At 37.3% G+C, this 15848-nt stretch overlaps 1 protein-coding gene across 2 annotated transcripts in view; it reads right to left on the bottom strand.

The window, feature by feature from the left end:
• EXT2 (exostosin glycosyltransferase 2) overlaps nt 1–15848 on the bottom strand; it is a 72084-nt gene that overhangs the window by 35488 nt on the left and 20748 nt on the right. For both annotated transcript variants that reach the window (XM_059849277.1, XM_059849278.1), the window contains one exon: nt 2560–2691. In XM_059849277.1, the coding sequence (XP_059705260.1) occupies nt 2560–2691 (132 nt within the window). The remainder of the gene's footprint in view (nt 1–2559; nt 2692–15848) is intronic.

The following is a 15848-nucleotide window of genomic DNA, read 5'->3' as shown; positions in this document are numbered from 1 at the left end:
CACTCTTTCCTTTTTTCCTTGCCTGCTAAGTTTTATATAAGGAACATTATTTTGGCTAATTCACCTCAAGTGAAATAGAAATATCAAAAAAAAAAGGTTGCATGTGAAAGAGGAAACTGTGACCCAACTGTAGAAGAGTGCAGGACTGCTTCTTTGGGTATGAATCTAATTCTGGAAGCAAACACATCAAGCTACAATACTTCAACAAAATGCAAAGTATAATGTGCACCTTGGAGAGTTACAAGCCATTCTAACTGCCTAAGTAGAAATAATGGTTATACTGCTTTGTCTAACACATGAAGCAATTGTAACAATTGAACAGCACAACAATCAGTAACCAGGACATTTTACCAAACTTTTTGTTACTTCTCAGGATTCTGCAACCTACTAAGCAAAATCAGTCCCTATAAGCACACACAAAAAAAACCCCACCTTAAACCAAGGAGGCAGGCAGGTAAGAAACCATGGCCAAGGGTTCTTTCTAAGTATCCTTCTCTGCATAAAGATCTTGCACAGCAAGCTCTTCTTTCTGTTACACAGCTGAATTTGTCCTAGCAAGTAAATGCACAAATCCCTTAAAGCCAGCATTCTCCTGTAAAGATATTCCATAGGCAAATCTGTGCTCTCATTTTCAAAACCTCAGTATTCAGAGCACAGGGATCTGAGCTCTACGAACAGCCTTGTACGGATTAAAGTAATTTCTGGCTAATTTCATTAAGCCCTTAAAACAGTGATTGCACCTCTGCACCTCTTGTTAACTTGTGCCTACAGCTTCTACACACTCTGCACCTTTGTGCTCCTATGGAAACCAGGTAACAGGAACAAGAGTGTGCAGAAGAGCAGTGCACTTAACCCCTACTGACCGCAACACCGCATGGAACAACAAGCACAGCTAAAGGAACTGGCTGCTGAGCTTGAAGGCAGAATACACATGGCAAGTTCTGGAGGTTAGCTCTGGCCAGTAACAAGAATTTATGACTGTTACTCACAATTTTCACTGTGGTATTAATGTTAACTCACAGGTGCTTATTTTAACAATTAGCTATATCCTAGCCCTGAGACTGCAATAATTTTCTTTATAAACTTCAGTCATGAGTTTATTTAGACAAGAATACACCAATTTTCTTGTAAACAAAAAGGACATTAGTTACTTTGCCTTCTTATCAAAGTTAGAGGGTAGAGCTGCCATTTTCTGCTACCTCAAATGTACATATTAAGGTCCTTCCAACTATAATGTTTCATCCAGGCTGACTAGAAATTGTAATAGTGCTAAGAGTGGATATTACACAGGAGCTAGATGAGACACAGGCTCAAGCAGATTATTACTGCCCAACAAGCAGACAACTTTGAGACTCCAACTAGTGAATTAAAAAAAAAAAAAAAAAAAAAGCATAGGAGAGAATCCAGGATATGTTTTTAGGTTCCCCTTAAAGACTGAGTAATCCTTAGAGTATTTTCTTCATTTCACTAAGTGTGTTTAAAGGTGCTTGGCTCTGCTACCATAATTGTAAAGGTGTTAAGATATTCTGATTCCCTTCTTGTGGAGTACACACTTGCGCAGATTAATTTGCCTTAAATACTGACCAGAGCCACATTTCCTCTCTGAGAAAGGACAACAGATTATCAATGCCTTTGGCTCAGCAATGGAAACAGAACTTCTGAAACACAGCAATGAGCTTCTAACTCTTCATCAGCAACTGTTCACACTCCATGGGTCTGAAGAGTTTCAAGTAAAACTCACTTTATTCCTACCCAGTACTCCTACCCAGCTTTCTTTCTCTAAACTGTCATAAAGCAAGACAGTTAACAAGTTTGGTTTTATTAGTCAAACAAAACTATTTTTTATATTTTTGACACAGAGAAAATTAACTGATTATGAGTGAAAATCATCTACAGCCTTTTATATAGTAAAAAATCAGAACCAGCTGCTTGGTGCAGGAGGTTAATTAATACTGCACTGTTTTTTCTTAACAGAAGTGAGTTCAACCAGTGAAACTTTAAATTAAACCAAGAACAGGCAAAAAAAAAATCCAGTAAAACTTTGATCATCAATTTCTGTATTAGAGAAATTATTAAGAAATAACATAGAGAAAATTGTAGGCATAAAAATAATTAGCTATTTCAACAGAATTATATGAAAGATCCCCACAGATTTTTTGAAATCTTCAGCATTTCCACTATTTTCTCTGCATCAGACAGACTTTGTTCAAATATATACAGTGCTCCAAACCCTCTCTGAATTAAACAGAAAAGTGTGTGTTTGCGTGTGCATCAAGGAAAAATAAATAAATATATAAACAAGAAAGCAATTTAATGTGTGCAATAGCAAAAGTTAAAAGTTCTCATCTTTGTGCCAGGACATAAAATGAACTGCTAGTTATTTTGCCAGTTGTCATAAAATATATTAGCTTCATCTGTGCAAGTTACCAGCACAACACATATACACACAAACTCAGACACAGAATTATTACCAAGTTTCATAGCACATACCTTTTATACGAGTAAAAAAAACCCAAAACCACAATTTGTTTTACAAGTAAATCAAACGAATTTACTTACCACAGCTGGGGGATCATTCCATTCTTCATAAGAAATGGCAGCATAGGGGTAAATTCTATCATTGATAATCTGAAGAGTAGCGAGAGCAATTGCTTTCATCGATCGAAAATATGCTTCCCAGAACCACCTTGCCTGTCAAGAGAATAAAATTCACTTTCACATTGCACAGATCCAGTGCTTAATAATCACTTTTGGCTTGCCATGCACAATCTGTTCCATGCAGTCTACTTGTCAGGTGGAAATTAAATTAGGAGGCATGTTTATTGTAGATAGAGTATTTCCATAATGCCTGAAGGCTTCAAACTCAACTCCACCCCTTAAAAGGACTCACAGCCAATAAAAAAAAGCAGCAGCATTATTTTGCAAGTGATTAAACAGAATGAAAATATTTGAAGGAATCAAGTACTTTCACACTTAGATCAGATGTTTTCATCCTGAAAAATGTCAAAAGCAGTTTGACCATAGAACAAAATAGATTACTGTTATACTCCATTTTTTCTAAGGCAAAGGAATCCACAGTGCAGTTAAATAGTCAAATAAAAGTATTCTGCCTGAAAGGCAGAACTTTAAAGTCACTTTTTAACATCAATATTAGAGACACTCGATCAGATAGAGGATTTCAGTATTCACCAACCCTACCAGACTAGTAGCTTCCAAGAATCCTAATATTATTTATACAAGTAAATGATTACGATTTTACATAGAAATATACATGTACATGCCAATTTGCTACAATCATAAATCCAGGCTAATTTCTAGCACAGTGTAAAACTGCTGAAAGGAAGCATGAGATTGTTATACACAGGTGCTCTGAATTTCACAGATGAGTTGTTCCAAAACTAAGGTCCCATACAAGTTTTCACCTCATCCCAGTTTCTGTGTAAGACAGAAATTACAGAAGAAAAGCAGGGGTTTGGAAATGAAAATGCTGACTTATCTGGCTCTCTGTTAAGAGATATAAACATAATTTTTCAATCCCTAGAACTATCAAATGATTCTGTAAGTCCCTGTAGATCCAACCCAGAAGGAAATATGCTTAACCAAACCATGTAGTTCATGAGTTCTGGCCCAAAATATATGATCTTTTTTTTCAACCTTACTTTTCTTCAGGAAACTGCAGCACATTGAACTCTCCAGAAATTAATTTCATTTGCAATCTCCCTATGGTTAATTACCAGCTATAAGAGTACGTATTTGCTTCTAAGAGGTAGAGTAATTAAACCAAATACATTTTCTCTTTAATTGGAATCTTTAGAAGTTGTCAGAGTCAGGACACAGCTGAAGACAATATTCAAATTTGGGCAAGTGCTATTTTACTCTTGCTACAGATTTCTTAAATAGCAAAAAAGGCTCTAGAGACAGTTTAACTAAAATGCTATGAAAATACTAAATAATATTATTTACCTTATTTAGTTACTCTATTATTTGTCTTATTTAATTACTGAAGGAATACCATATTTCTGGAGGTACAGATCTTAGGATGAACCAAAAATAACCCTTGTTTATCTGTTTTTAACAAATGCCAACAGATCTCACTCTGAAGGTCAGTACTTTTTAAGACACAGTGATTCCTGCATTTACACTTCCTTTTGGATATTCCTAGACCAAATAACAGTACAGAGGAAAGATTATAAGCACAAACTTGCACAAATTCATGTTTATGATACTCTGTACTTCACCCTGAGTGTAAGCTATAGGGTTTAGAACTACAGACTTGTTGCTGAAACACCAGCCCTAAAACTCTACTTTGTGAGTAAAAAAAAATAAAATCGGTAAAACAGATTCTGCAGAATATTTCTTCAAATATTTAAGATGAAAAAAATTCATGTTACAATTTAAAAAACAAACTAGGAAAGAGATTATTGCTCTCTGAAGAACTACATTTGCTATGCCAACAGCTGTAACTGTGACTATTTCAGGCTATTTCAAAACTTAACTGCAGAGAGTGATGGGTATGTCCAAAATGACACTACTCTGGAGCTTGTCATCTAGAGAGAGTGCAAAGCAACTCCAGTTTAGAATGGAATCACTTCCCTCTCCTTATTTCTCTTCCTGATGGGACTTAACAGCTGGATAACAGCCTGATTACCAGGAACATGGAACAAAATTACTACCACATTCAAGTGTAAAAGCAGAAGAATTACATAAAAAGGTAAGAATAAGTAAAAAGACAATAAAGCAAACACCACATGCTAAGGAAAAGCATTAGTATTTCTTCCCCCATGTCCTATCCCTTAAGAAAAATACATTATCAAAACAGCAAACTATCTAAAAAGCAAACCAGAAGCAGATTAAGAATTAAAATGGACCACACCAGCTAACTTCTCTGTTCAAGTATGCTAAACAAAAAGGAATCCAAATTTTATTTTCATGATAGACAACAGTTTAGAACAATTGCTGTAAGCAGCACTAAGTAGGAAGCAGAAACTATTTTATGTAGCCTTTTAACATACAAATTTATAACCAATTAAGTAACTATTAAAAGTGTGAAATACAGGATTATGTATTCCACTGTCATTAAAAGACAGCATTCCTATAATGTTCTAAGACTGTTTATTAATACCGTAATATCTATTATTATCTAGCTTCCTAAAAATCAAAGATGGTTTTCTTCCTTCAGCAAAACTAGGATGGATCTGATCTAGCTTCTCTTTGCTTAAAGAATGCTTGTAACATCAGGGAAGATTACACCTTTATACCAGAAGCAAATCTGGAGAAGAGGGCAGGGGGAATTTATGTTTTATAGACTAATATTTATGTAATTAATTTTTTGTAAAGAGCCATAAAATGTTCCCACAGTTGGTTGTAATATTTTTGGAGCTGTGTTTCTTTAAGGCAGAACTCAAAACCTTCTAAGGGGATTTGAAGTCCCCAAACAGATGTTTCAGGGTCTCATTACTTCCTCCCCACCTTGTTTGCTTTTATAAAGCAGAACTGATTAACATGGCTTGCTAGTGTCTGCTGCTCAACATGCTGAGTTACTAAATATTTTGGGAAAGTTTTCTATTGGGAAGATCTATGTTGATTCCATTTGAAATCTATTTTCTACTCTGCTTGGTGAGTTTGAAAAGCTTATGTTGGAATGTAAGAAGCAGAGAGGATAGAAATCCCATGAACACATTTGTGATACAGGAGAGAATAACAACAACAAAAGAAAAGGTTTCTGTTCCAGACTCTTATGCCAACTTTCTTATTATTCTTACATAGCTTTAATGAGCTCTCTATTTCTCTTTTCTGTACATATGACTCCAGGAAACTCAAGAGTAACTTTAATACACTAAGCAATATTTTTAAGGTATGGTAATTGCAATGCACTAATTGGAGCTACCTGAACGCCCTTCAGGATCTTGAAATAAACAATTCGTAAGTCCAGACCTTGGCTTTCACTTAGAATTGTTTATACACAGACTACAACTATGATGAAGTCAGACTCCTCCTTTCAATTTGAACTGAAATTAGCTTCTAGTACTCTAGAAGCCTGCTTGATGAGGTTTCCAGGTTTTTCTAAGGAAACACACTATGTAGACCACAGACTTGTAGAGAAAGCTAACTTTGTATACACCTAAATATTGCTTAGGCCATGGGCAACCTAAGTGGTTAACAGAGAGCAAACATCTACTTTGTACTTTGTTTGCCATGACCACACAGATCAATGTCCATTAACCTGTATGGCTTACAAGGAATTGAAAACTGAAAGAAGAAATCCTATTTCTCTTCTCCTTCTAAATTTCTGGATAAATAGAAAATCTAGGATAGATCCAAAATGAAAGACAGAAAAGCGTTACTTTTGAAAACAATTTTACCAATGCTTTGAAGAGTCAAATCGAGCATACCGTACGACTTGACTGACAATGAGAAATACATTATATTATTGGGTTGCCCAATGGGTTGGAAATGATTGGAAGTTCTCATTACACAATAGATTGCCCATGAAATTAGTTCAAGTGAATTCAATTTCTGCAGTAAATTAACAAAGCCATGACAACTTCATTATGGAAGCCAAAGACTGAAGGAATTGGAGACCAAATTCTCTCCTCTCGCCAAGCAGTGAGTGCTGCAGACTAAACTCACAAACACAGGCATGCTGCTAAGTAGTCCTAAGTTGTTGCCCTTCCTTTCTTCCTGCCTCCTGCTCCATTTCCAACTGCTGCATCCTCATTAGATCAGTCACGGAAACCCATCACTTTCTGTGAAAGCCAAAATTTCTTAACATAATGTAGTGTTATCAATTTATCTCTATTAATACACATGCACACCTTGAGAAAGACTAGCAATATCTGCAAGACAGATGTTCCTTAAACCAAGCAAGCTAGCACCCAACCCAAAAGTTCAATTCCACTTGTTTTCAGTTCCAGGATTCAGTTCAGTTGGACTATGAAGAAACTAAACTGACAATATTCAGTACATACCAGCACAGGAAAGAGCTTGGGAAGGGAGTATTTGCACTTATTTTCATTCCAGACAACAGGCAGCAGCATGCAGCAACAGGGCAGCCTACTCATAGAAAGTAACATTTATTTAGGTAAGGTGTTATTTTCCTTAGAAATAAACACACTTGGGGGGTTAGCATCTCTTTATAAGCTCTTTACAAGCCAACATAGCATCAGGTTACAGAGTCCATTCATATAATGTTTATAAGTTCTAGTGTTAATGCCATTAACAGTGCTCCGCTGTGGAGTGCAAGACAGATCAATGTAAATCTTTTGATTGGTTTGTGACTAAAAAATCCACTGGGCATAAGGTAAGGGAAGGACTACCTTCTTTAACATTTAGATCAAGGGGAAAACAGTCCATGAAAGGAACTTTCTAGCTTTCTGTTGTTTCACAGCCCATGATTTGGTGGGAGTTCGTAAAAGTAGCAAGAGGGGAAAAAAATTCGCAGAAGAGTAGTAAAATTTAACTGCCCATAAACCACCACTTTTCTCAACTTTTAGGTCAGGCGCCATGATGCTGTGAGATTCTGCCCCACTGCAGCAGTTCAGTGTTTCCAAAATGCCTTGAAAGGGTTTACAAGGCCTTGAAATACAACCATTTTCACACCACCTATGGTGACTCTACTTAAATGCTCTCCTTTCTTAATGGCTCTTGGTGTTCCTGGTTTTTACTCCCAGCTGGATTAGAGAAGTCTATGCAAGCAAAAGAGTGTGGCCTACCTGCTGCAACAGCACAGGCCTGGAAACTTGGGGATCTTACTTTTAATCCTGGTTCTGTTACTTATTTACAGATAAAAGTTCGGCATTTACTAGATTTCTTGCTTCTACTTCAGCCTCTCAGCAGTATGTGTAATATTGACCTCAAAGAGATGTTGTGAGACTTAACCATTCTAAACCTTTCAAATTTTGGGATGGATAGAAGAATAGGGAAAAAAACCCCAATAACGTTATCTTCTCTTTTTATTTGTAAATAGGAACTTTAAACTAATTGAAGGAAATGACTGCAGTAACCCTTTGCTAAAATGTGTATCTTCAACAGAGATACAAAAGATATTACAGTAAATATCTACAGCTCAGCTGCGCATCTGACAGCTCTAGACATGGAAGTGCATCCATGAAGGCCTGCTAAAGTTTTATGTCATATTGTAATATAATCAAACCTTTTTTAAGTTACTGAGACACAGCACGTTATTTCCCATTGAGTAAACTACTCAGATTGGTCCCAGGCAACCTCCTCTTCCCCCAAGCTATTGCCATTGGGCAGTAGGATTAAATGAGCTACTGAGGTTCAAGATAAATTGAATTTTTGTATGTTTGCTCTATACTCAGGATGCATATGAATATAGCTGATGTTATATAACAGACAGATAGCAAACCTGAGCCCTCAAGTGCCCTACTGACCTCCCCTACAAAAGGGGACTGAAGAGAAGGTAAGTTACTCTTTTGGAGCAATATGCACTTTAGAAAAAGTTTCCCAAGAAATATTTTGGACTGAGGAACTTATAACCCCAAGTTCCCACATTTTTCTGCTTATAAATTGTAATCTGCACCCTCTTTCTGTACTGTTTTATTGTTCCTACATCTGGTTCCCTGTTCCAACAGCTTCCTTGCTGATCACACATACTACTTTTAGCATGCAGTTCTCCAGCAAAGATGATACCAGCTCGTATCAGCTAAAACCAATGATATGTTTAGGGTTTTTATACAGGCTTACAAGAAAACCTCAGAAGACTTTATACTATTAAGAAATAAACAGTATTTTGTTGTTTCTAGAAAATTGTAAGATTTTGGGATTTTAAAAAATATGCTTGATTGGTTTAGGACCCTTGGTGATATCACTCAATCACATTCAACCTAAGGCGGTGGGCTCATTCTCTCTGTAATCAGTGCAGGAAAAAATAGGGTTATTCAGACAGAAATTTAGACCTCTGGTACCTTAAAATAACTTCTAATAAATCCATTCTTCTCTTAGTAATGGATCATGAGAGGATAAAATGAGTGACTAGCTGTAGGCCATGGTCCTTCTTCCCCTTAAAGCTCTGTTTTCAATAGTGACCTGAAGTAGTCTCATTTTTCCCAGAGAGGCAAGAAATGCAAATCTAGGTTACATTTTTCAAAAACAACTCTCAGTCCAGAAAAACAGTAAGAGACCTATACGCTGAAAAGTTATCTTTCTTTTGGGGTGCCAGCATAATTACATGAAACTGGAGGTTAGCTCTTTAGAAATTGCAAGTAAAAATTAGTTTCTTGTCCCCATACATGGATTATGTAGGAATTTTAAAAACCAATCCATTAAATCAATTAAATACTGGTAAAATCATGCTAACTTGCCTGAAACTGAAAAGTTTTCTGATTTTCATGTTTCTATAGAATATCAGATTAAAACCATCTTTTAAATTCAACCTAAACTGGCTGTGTTGCATCTGTTTCTCACAGCAGACCTATCCAAGAAAAAGCAGTAGTGCAGACAGTATATAAAGAGTGCTCAGAGTAACAGCATGTCACCTCTAAAGCTAAAAATGGAGATAAGCAAGGAATTGAAGTTTTGGAGGCCTGTGATCACTTCAGATAAAGACTAATCCATAATTCAGCATCGGGGTTATCTGAATCTCAAACCAGAGGTTCCTCTGCAAGGGAAAAAAGAGGCATGAGCAGCAGAACAATGCAGGGCACACACTGTTTCCAGTTAACTAAAGTTTGCTCCTAATGTAATCTGACATCATTATTTTAATATTATTTCTGAACTTTCATTCCATGTTACTGAATTACACACAATTCTCACGTAAAGCCCTCAGAGTACTCAATTAATCTATTTAACTTATACAAATTATATGAGTGACCTATAGAGGAATATTCCTTAATTACAAGACACTTCAGCAATACGAGCAAACAAATCAATAATTTGTATCATTACAGTTAAATATTTTAAGAAAGAGATTCTAGACAGACATTTTATGGTGCTGGTTTTTATTGTAATTCAGCTTCAAAAACAATGTCTTCAAAAGTGAAGCAGTACGTGGATTTAATTCTTTGGCTCAATTTTCTCTGCTGCAGTAATTTCAGCTATGAAACAAGTACATTTGCTTCCTTCAGATACAACAGAGAGTGAAAACTGAATCTTTTCATTATCCAAATTTCTTTTTTTCCTTTTTCTTTTTGAAGCTGCCATTTCATAAGAGGACAGAGGTCAGAGTTCGAAATGCTAATCTTAACCTTCAGATAGCAGCCACTTGGGAATAACTCACTTCTACTCACTCTCAGTTTTATTGCTGGAGACTACTTGCTGACTCTTAGAAGAGTTAAAAGAAAATGTTAGTGCAAGCTCAGATATTAAAACTAAGCTTCTTGCACTGCAGCCTTCCTCAGATTCTCCTCTTTGGTGCTTTGAAAAGAATCACATCAATTGTAGTAATCCATACATACAACATATACTGTGCATATACGAGAATGGCTCTTAGAAACTTATCTGTTAAAGTTAACATTTTCACTCTTGCTTCCACACTTTCACGTAACTTTGGGTGTTTGAGGGGTTTTTGATTTGTTTTAGGGGTGGTGGGTTTTGGAGGCTTTCTTGCTTTGGTGTTTCTAAGGTTTTCATCTTCTCATGAAGAGCCACCTTCTGCTTAAATACGTGACACAAAAGAAGGTATTGCCAATAAAAGTTTTCATTCTCTCTCATTAAACGGCAACTTCTTATATAGTTTTGAAATCCTGCATTATCTTTACCCTTAAAATACAGATTTCCGCTATTCCTTGTCCTAGTAATAGCAACTTAATTCTAAAAATAGCAAGAACACAAGACTTGAATAGATAAAAATATCACTTAGCACTGGTGCTCTCCCCTCCCTCCATATATTTTTGCACCTCAGAGTTGCTTCTTTGATTAATGAGTGTGTCAACTTAGCAACTCTGTTGCAGAAGGCAACATTGTACCAGCCAGGAAACCTGACTTACTGCCCTGGCACCCTACAAATCCATGGTCAAAATACTTTTCAGTTATGGAGCCAAGAAACAGATACCAGCACTATGAGCAGCAAGGAATCCACCCCATTCTCAGCTGTGGCTGGGAATACTGTTACAAAGTATGGAGAAAGAGCCAGCAAAGAAAGCAGCAGAATGAGAAGAAAAAACAACAAAACCAAAAAAAAACCCAACACCCCACAACCAAACAAAACCCCAAAGTTTCATGCAGCATTTACAGCTTTAAAAACATGTGATATAAAAAAATGACTACAGTCTTCTGAATTCCCTTTGCTCCCAAAGAGCTTTCAGTTTGTCTTCCTATTTACAATGCAAATGGCATGCATTGACACCATAGAAATAACACAGCTGAAAAAGAGATACTATTCTAGCTTCCAGATAAGCCATTATATCTACATAGTCATGAATAATGATGTAAAGACACAAAAAATAGCTCGCTCTCTTCCCTCCAGTTTCCAGGAGTTTGCATGGCTCTTAATTACTCCAGTTTCACCAGGCCATTACTGTAAAGGAAGTGGCAGGCACTCCTAACCTGGGGAGTAGTCAAAAATACTTGAACCTGTATCATCCTTATCATGGTGTTTGTTCTCAACATTCTCAACATAAAACCAGACCTACAGTGAGCTAGAATTTTGCTATCACTGATTCAACAGCAGTCAGGAAAATATCAAAAAACAAATATAAATGAATGTAATTGCAGGGAACATTCAACTACTGCATGCCCAGAAGTTGGGGGGTGGGAAGATGTTTTATCCACATTTCTTGACAAGTGATGGACAGCTCCTGAAACTGAAAGCAATAGGTTTCTAGTCCTAGGGGTATTGCCTTCAAATATGTCTATGTTCTCAGGGTAGATCAGTTTTCCCTGCTGCAGGCATCCTGCTGAGAGGTGAGGTCCCAAGCAAAACACAGGAATCCGACTGCAAGTCTTTGAGGTGGCAGGAGCCAAGGGAGGTTCAAAGACAAGGCTGGCTGGTGGGCAGCACCTCTGAGTACTGCTGAGGTTAGAGGTTAGTAAAGCAGGAGCCACTGGCCAATAAAACAGTGTTTGGAAAGCCCACCCTATAGATAAATTGGGGATCTGTTTACACCTTTCCCAGCTTTCTGAGTTACACACACTGATGCTTCCCACTGTGATCTTGTCCTGTGTCCACCAGCATCTCCCTTCCTCGGCAGCTGCCCTGCTCTCTGCTGGTTGGCTTTATAGCATAGCTAAAGGATGCTTGGAAACTTTTAATCAGCATCCAGCATCAAAAATAAATAAATAAAAGCACAACTGCTTTTATTTGTGTCAACTGCTGCAATAAGATCTGGCTTGTTTGAGATTTCCCATGACTGCTGTACTAATGCTGGGAGAATAGAAGCTTAAATTCCCTTGATTAGAGAAGCTAAACACAAAGCAAGCCCAGTGCCAATCACACACATGAAAGGACAGCTATTTGAAGGATGAAAAAAAAAAAAATCTAGGTAAGGTTACCACCATATTATAGCTGTCAAAAATCAGCACATACCTCAATTTCAGAGCTTAAGCTTTATACCAGGAAGAACTTGCCCTTTTGATGAAGGCATGGTTTGCTCAGTTTCCTGTAAGCTATACAGCTCTGTTTTATATAAGCACAAACATAACAGACATACCCCCATACACACAGTTCTCAGCACTGGACAACTTTAACCACAGACATCACTGCCAGCGTTGCTTGAATACAAATACATCTTACCAACATCTCTGAGAATAAAAGCTGAAGGACTGGCAGTCATGAGGGTTTTTCCATATCTACTGGAAAAATTCCATTTAGGACATGGCACTGCTTTCTTCCTCCACATCTTAAAAATAACTGATCTTAGCTTGAGCTATATAAAAATACCTCATCCTTCAAGGCTCAAGCTGCACATGGTGTATGGCTACCTGATGAAATGGGGAAGGTGAATAGTAACTGCAGGTTGTGATAATACTATATGGTAGTCACACCACAATGAAACAGGATTGAAAATAAACTTACATGAAAAAAATCACTGAAAGACATCAACAAGAGTTATTTATTTCTTCTTGGTAAACATCTTGAATAACATTTACTGTATGAAGCCAAACTTCTATCCATGATTCCCTACTCCAACATTAGCATCCTGGAATATGCACACCCTCTACAATCCTTCTGCCCATAGCATCTCTACTGAACTAAGTCACCAGAATTCAATGACAACTAATGCCAGCGGCCATTTTAATTTCTAAAGAGCATTCAAAATTGTAGCAAATTAAAAAAAAAAAAAAAAAAAAGGAAAGGAAGAAGCCAAACCCCAGATACAAATTACAGCATTTGAAAGCCAAGGGACACTACAGTATATTCCTAAAACAGCCCTCTATTCAGTTTGCAAATAAGATGCATAATTTTCCTACCTCCAGGCATCTAAGAAACTATTCAATATATCTGCATAATTTACAGACAAAGATTAAAGGAAAAGCTGGCTGAAGATTATCTGGCAGCAAATTGTTTCTATAGAAAATGTAAGACCTTTCTAGTTTAAAAGCCAGATGTTCCTACTGTCTTGTAAGATACATTTGATACAGTCCTTAAAACAGGATCAAGATTTCTAAATTCCATTATTAATATTATGATTTGACCTTGCATAAGTTATTTACATAACTATCTACTCATCAGTAAAATGGATACAAGACCAAGGTGTATTTACTATTCTATTTAATATACTCACATGCAAACACCTACAGCAATGCAGTGTATTTATGCTATATAGATAAATGCTAAAGCTGTAATACTTTCAATAATTAAAGGGGGCAAACAAAGCAAGCAGCTTTGATAAGGAATGTGATGTGGTACAGACTATACAGCTGCAGAGGGAAAGCACAGAGTAACAAAGAAAGAGTGCAACACCAGGAGATATGCTTATTCATCGATCTGTCTGCAGCTAACTGCTTCATGTGCATGACAGACTATTTGCAAATATTCTTTCTACAAGTACATGCCTTTCCAATTTCTGGATCATCTGGTTTATCTGTAGTCTATTCAAGTTGTGTACAGCAATCTGCAAAGGGTATCCCAAAATCCACTGTGCAATGTGATACAGACTCTTAAAGCACAGATTCTTAAAATCTAATCGGAAAACCAAAATAAAATTGTCTTAGAATAGCATAATCTTCCTCTTACAGTTAAGTTTAACCTTTTAATGTTTAGAAGCTGCCAATGCAGATACGAAAGCAGCCCAAATGTATCCTATAAAAATTATACATAGAGGTGCTGATTGGTCTCAAATTTCAGAGCTCTTTCTCAGAGATGCCACGAAGACAGTTTTCTTCATTCTGAAAAACAAAAAGGCAGGACAGACAAGAAGAAAAAAAACCTAGGATAAGGATACTCTCTGCAACAACTGAAGGGAGAGGGGAGCAATGAAGGTCTCATATATAAATGCCAAGGATTCTACAACTCCCATGGTGATCCTGGCAGTAAGCCAGGAAAAAGTTTTTTTTTTTCTTTCCTTTGCTGTTTGCAGCAACAAATCTTTCCTCTGGGGGAGGGGGGAGAGGGCTGGAACTAACTGCGCTGCATCTGATAAGATGGCAAATTGTCCAGGCCTGACATTTATGGGGGACCCAGAGCTTCACTGAAGCACTCTGGGAGGATTAAAGCAGGGTTAGGCTCTGCAGTCGCACTCCTTAAAATGCTACAAATGGCAGACAGATGAAAGTTTTCTTAAATTTGATAATGATGATTCTACAGAACCCAGAGACAGAAGCTGTCCCTTGTCAGGGAAAGAACTGCAGCTGTACATTTAATATTCTCATTAAAAGGACTTGTAAAAGCCTAAGTATGCTCAAAGAGCATCTAGTGTCCAGATATTGAAATGAATTTCTGTTTAATTGGTTAACAAGAACTAAATCCCATCTCTTTCATGTAAGCTGCACCACCCACAGGAAAACTCCACCACCCATTTGCTTTAACTCTATCCAAGACCATTTCACTGCAAGAATGGGATGTTTCACACGCTGGCAGTGATTGCCTGGAGCCAGCAGAAAGGCTCATATAGCTGTCAGCAAGCCGATAAGAGTTGAAATTACTCTACAGAGCCCTCTTTAAAGAAGAGCCAAAGAAGCACATTAAATGAAAGGGAGGAGGGTCAGAAAAGCCAGCCACTCATGTTGTTTTAACGTGGCACTAAAACAAGTCATTGATTTGTGTCTTCAGCTCTGTTTGACCTGGAGTCTGAACTTCAGTTCAGGGCCGAGGCACATGGGATGCGCCCAAGAAAAACCACAACAGCTTGTCCAGGTATTCCAACTGTGGGAACAAACACTGCAAATTACATGTTTCCTATCCACAATTTTTACCCTGAATTTACATCCTGTTTTAGCCTTTAACTGTCCATTCAGGCTAAAAAACACAAGAGGTTGTGATTATCTAAAACTTTAATTAATGAAAAGCAAGAATGGCACATGGTCACTATTTAAGAGGGTACCTTTTAGGGCTTCAGGAAAGTGAATTACATTCACTCAAAGAAGAAAACTATACATCACTTTCAATAGTTTCCACTGAAGTGTTTGGCAGCCAGTGAAGTCAAGATGCATTTTAAAAACCACTGATTATCTGACAACATTATTACACAAGACAATATAATACTAAAGTCTTTTGTAAACATGAGTCCTGAAGCTGCCAGACCTGACCAAATGGCCTTCTGTTCCCATATTCTCCCTCTGACAGAGCTCCACAGCAGGTACCTTAGGAACCCCCCTCCCACAGACAGAGCAGGCATAAGCCATCACTTCCTCAAAGTACTCTCCAGCTTCCAGAAGTCTGCAATGCAGAAACCTTTAAGCCAGAGGTTCTATCTTTGCATTCATCTCTGACAGATCTTCCTTCTCCGGAT

Source organism: Haemorhous mexicanus, chromosome 6 (assembly GCF_027477595.1).
Source record: "Haemorhous mexicanus isolate bHaeMex1 chromosome 6, bHaeMex1.pri, whole genome shotgun sequence".
Classification (NCBI taxonomy): Eukaryota; Metazoa; Chordata; class Aves; order Passeriformes; family Fringillidae; genus Haemorhous; species Haemorhous mexicanus.
Note: the sequence above shows the minus strand (reverse complement) of the source record. Positions and strands in the feature narration are given on the sequence as shown.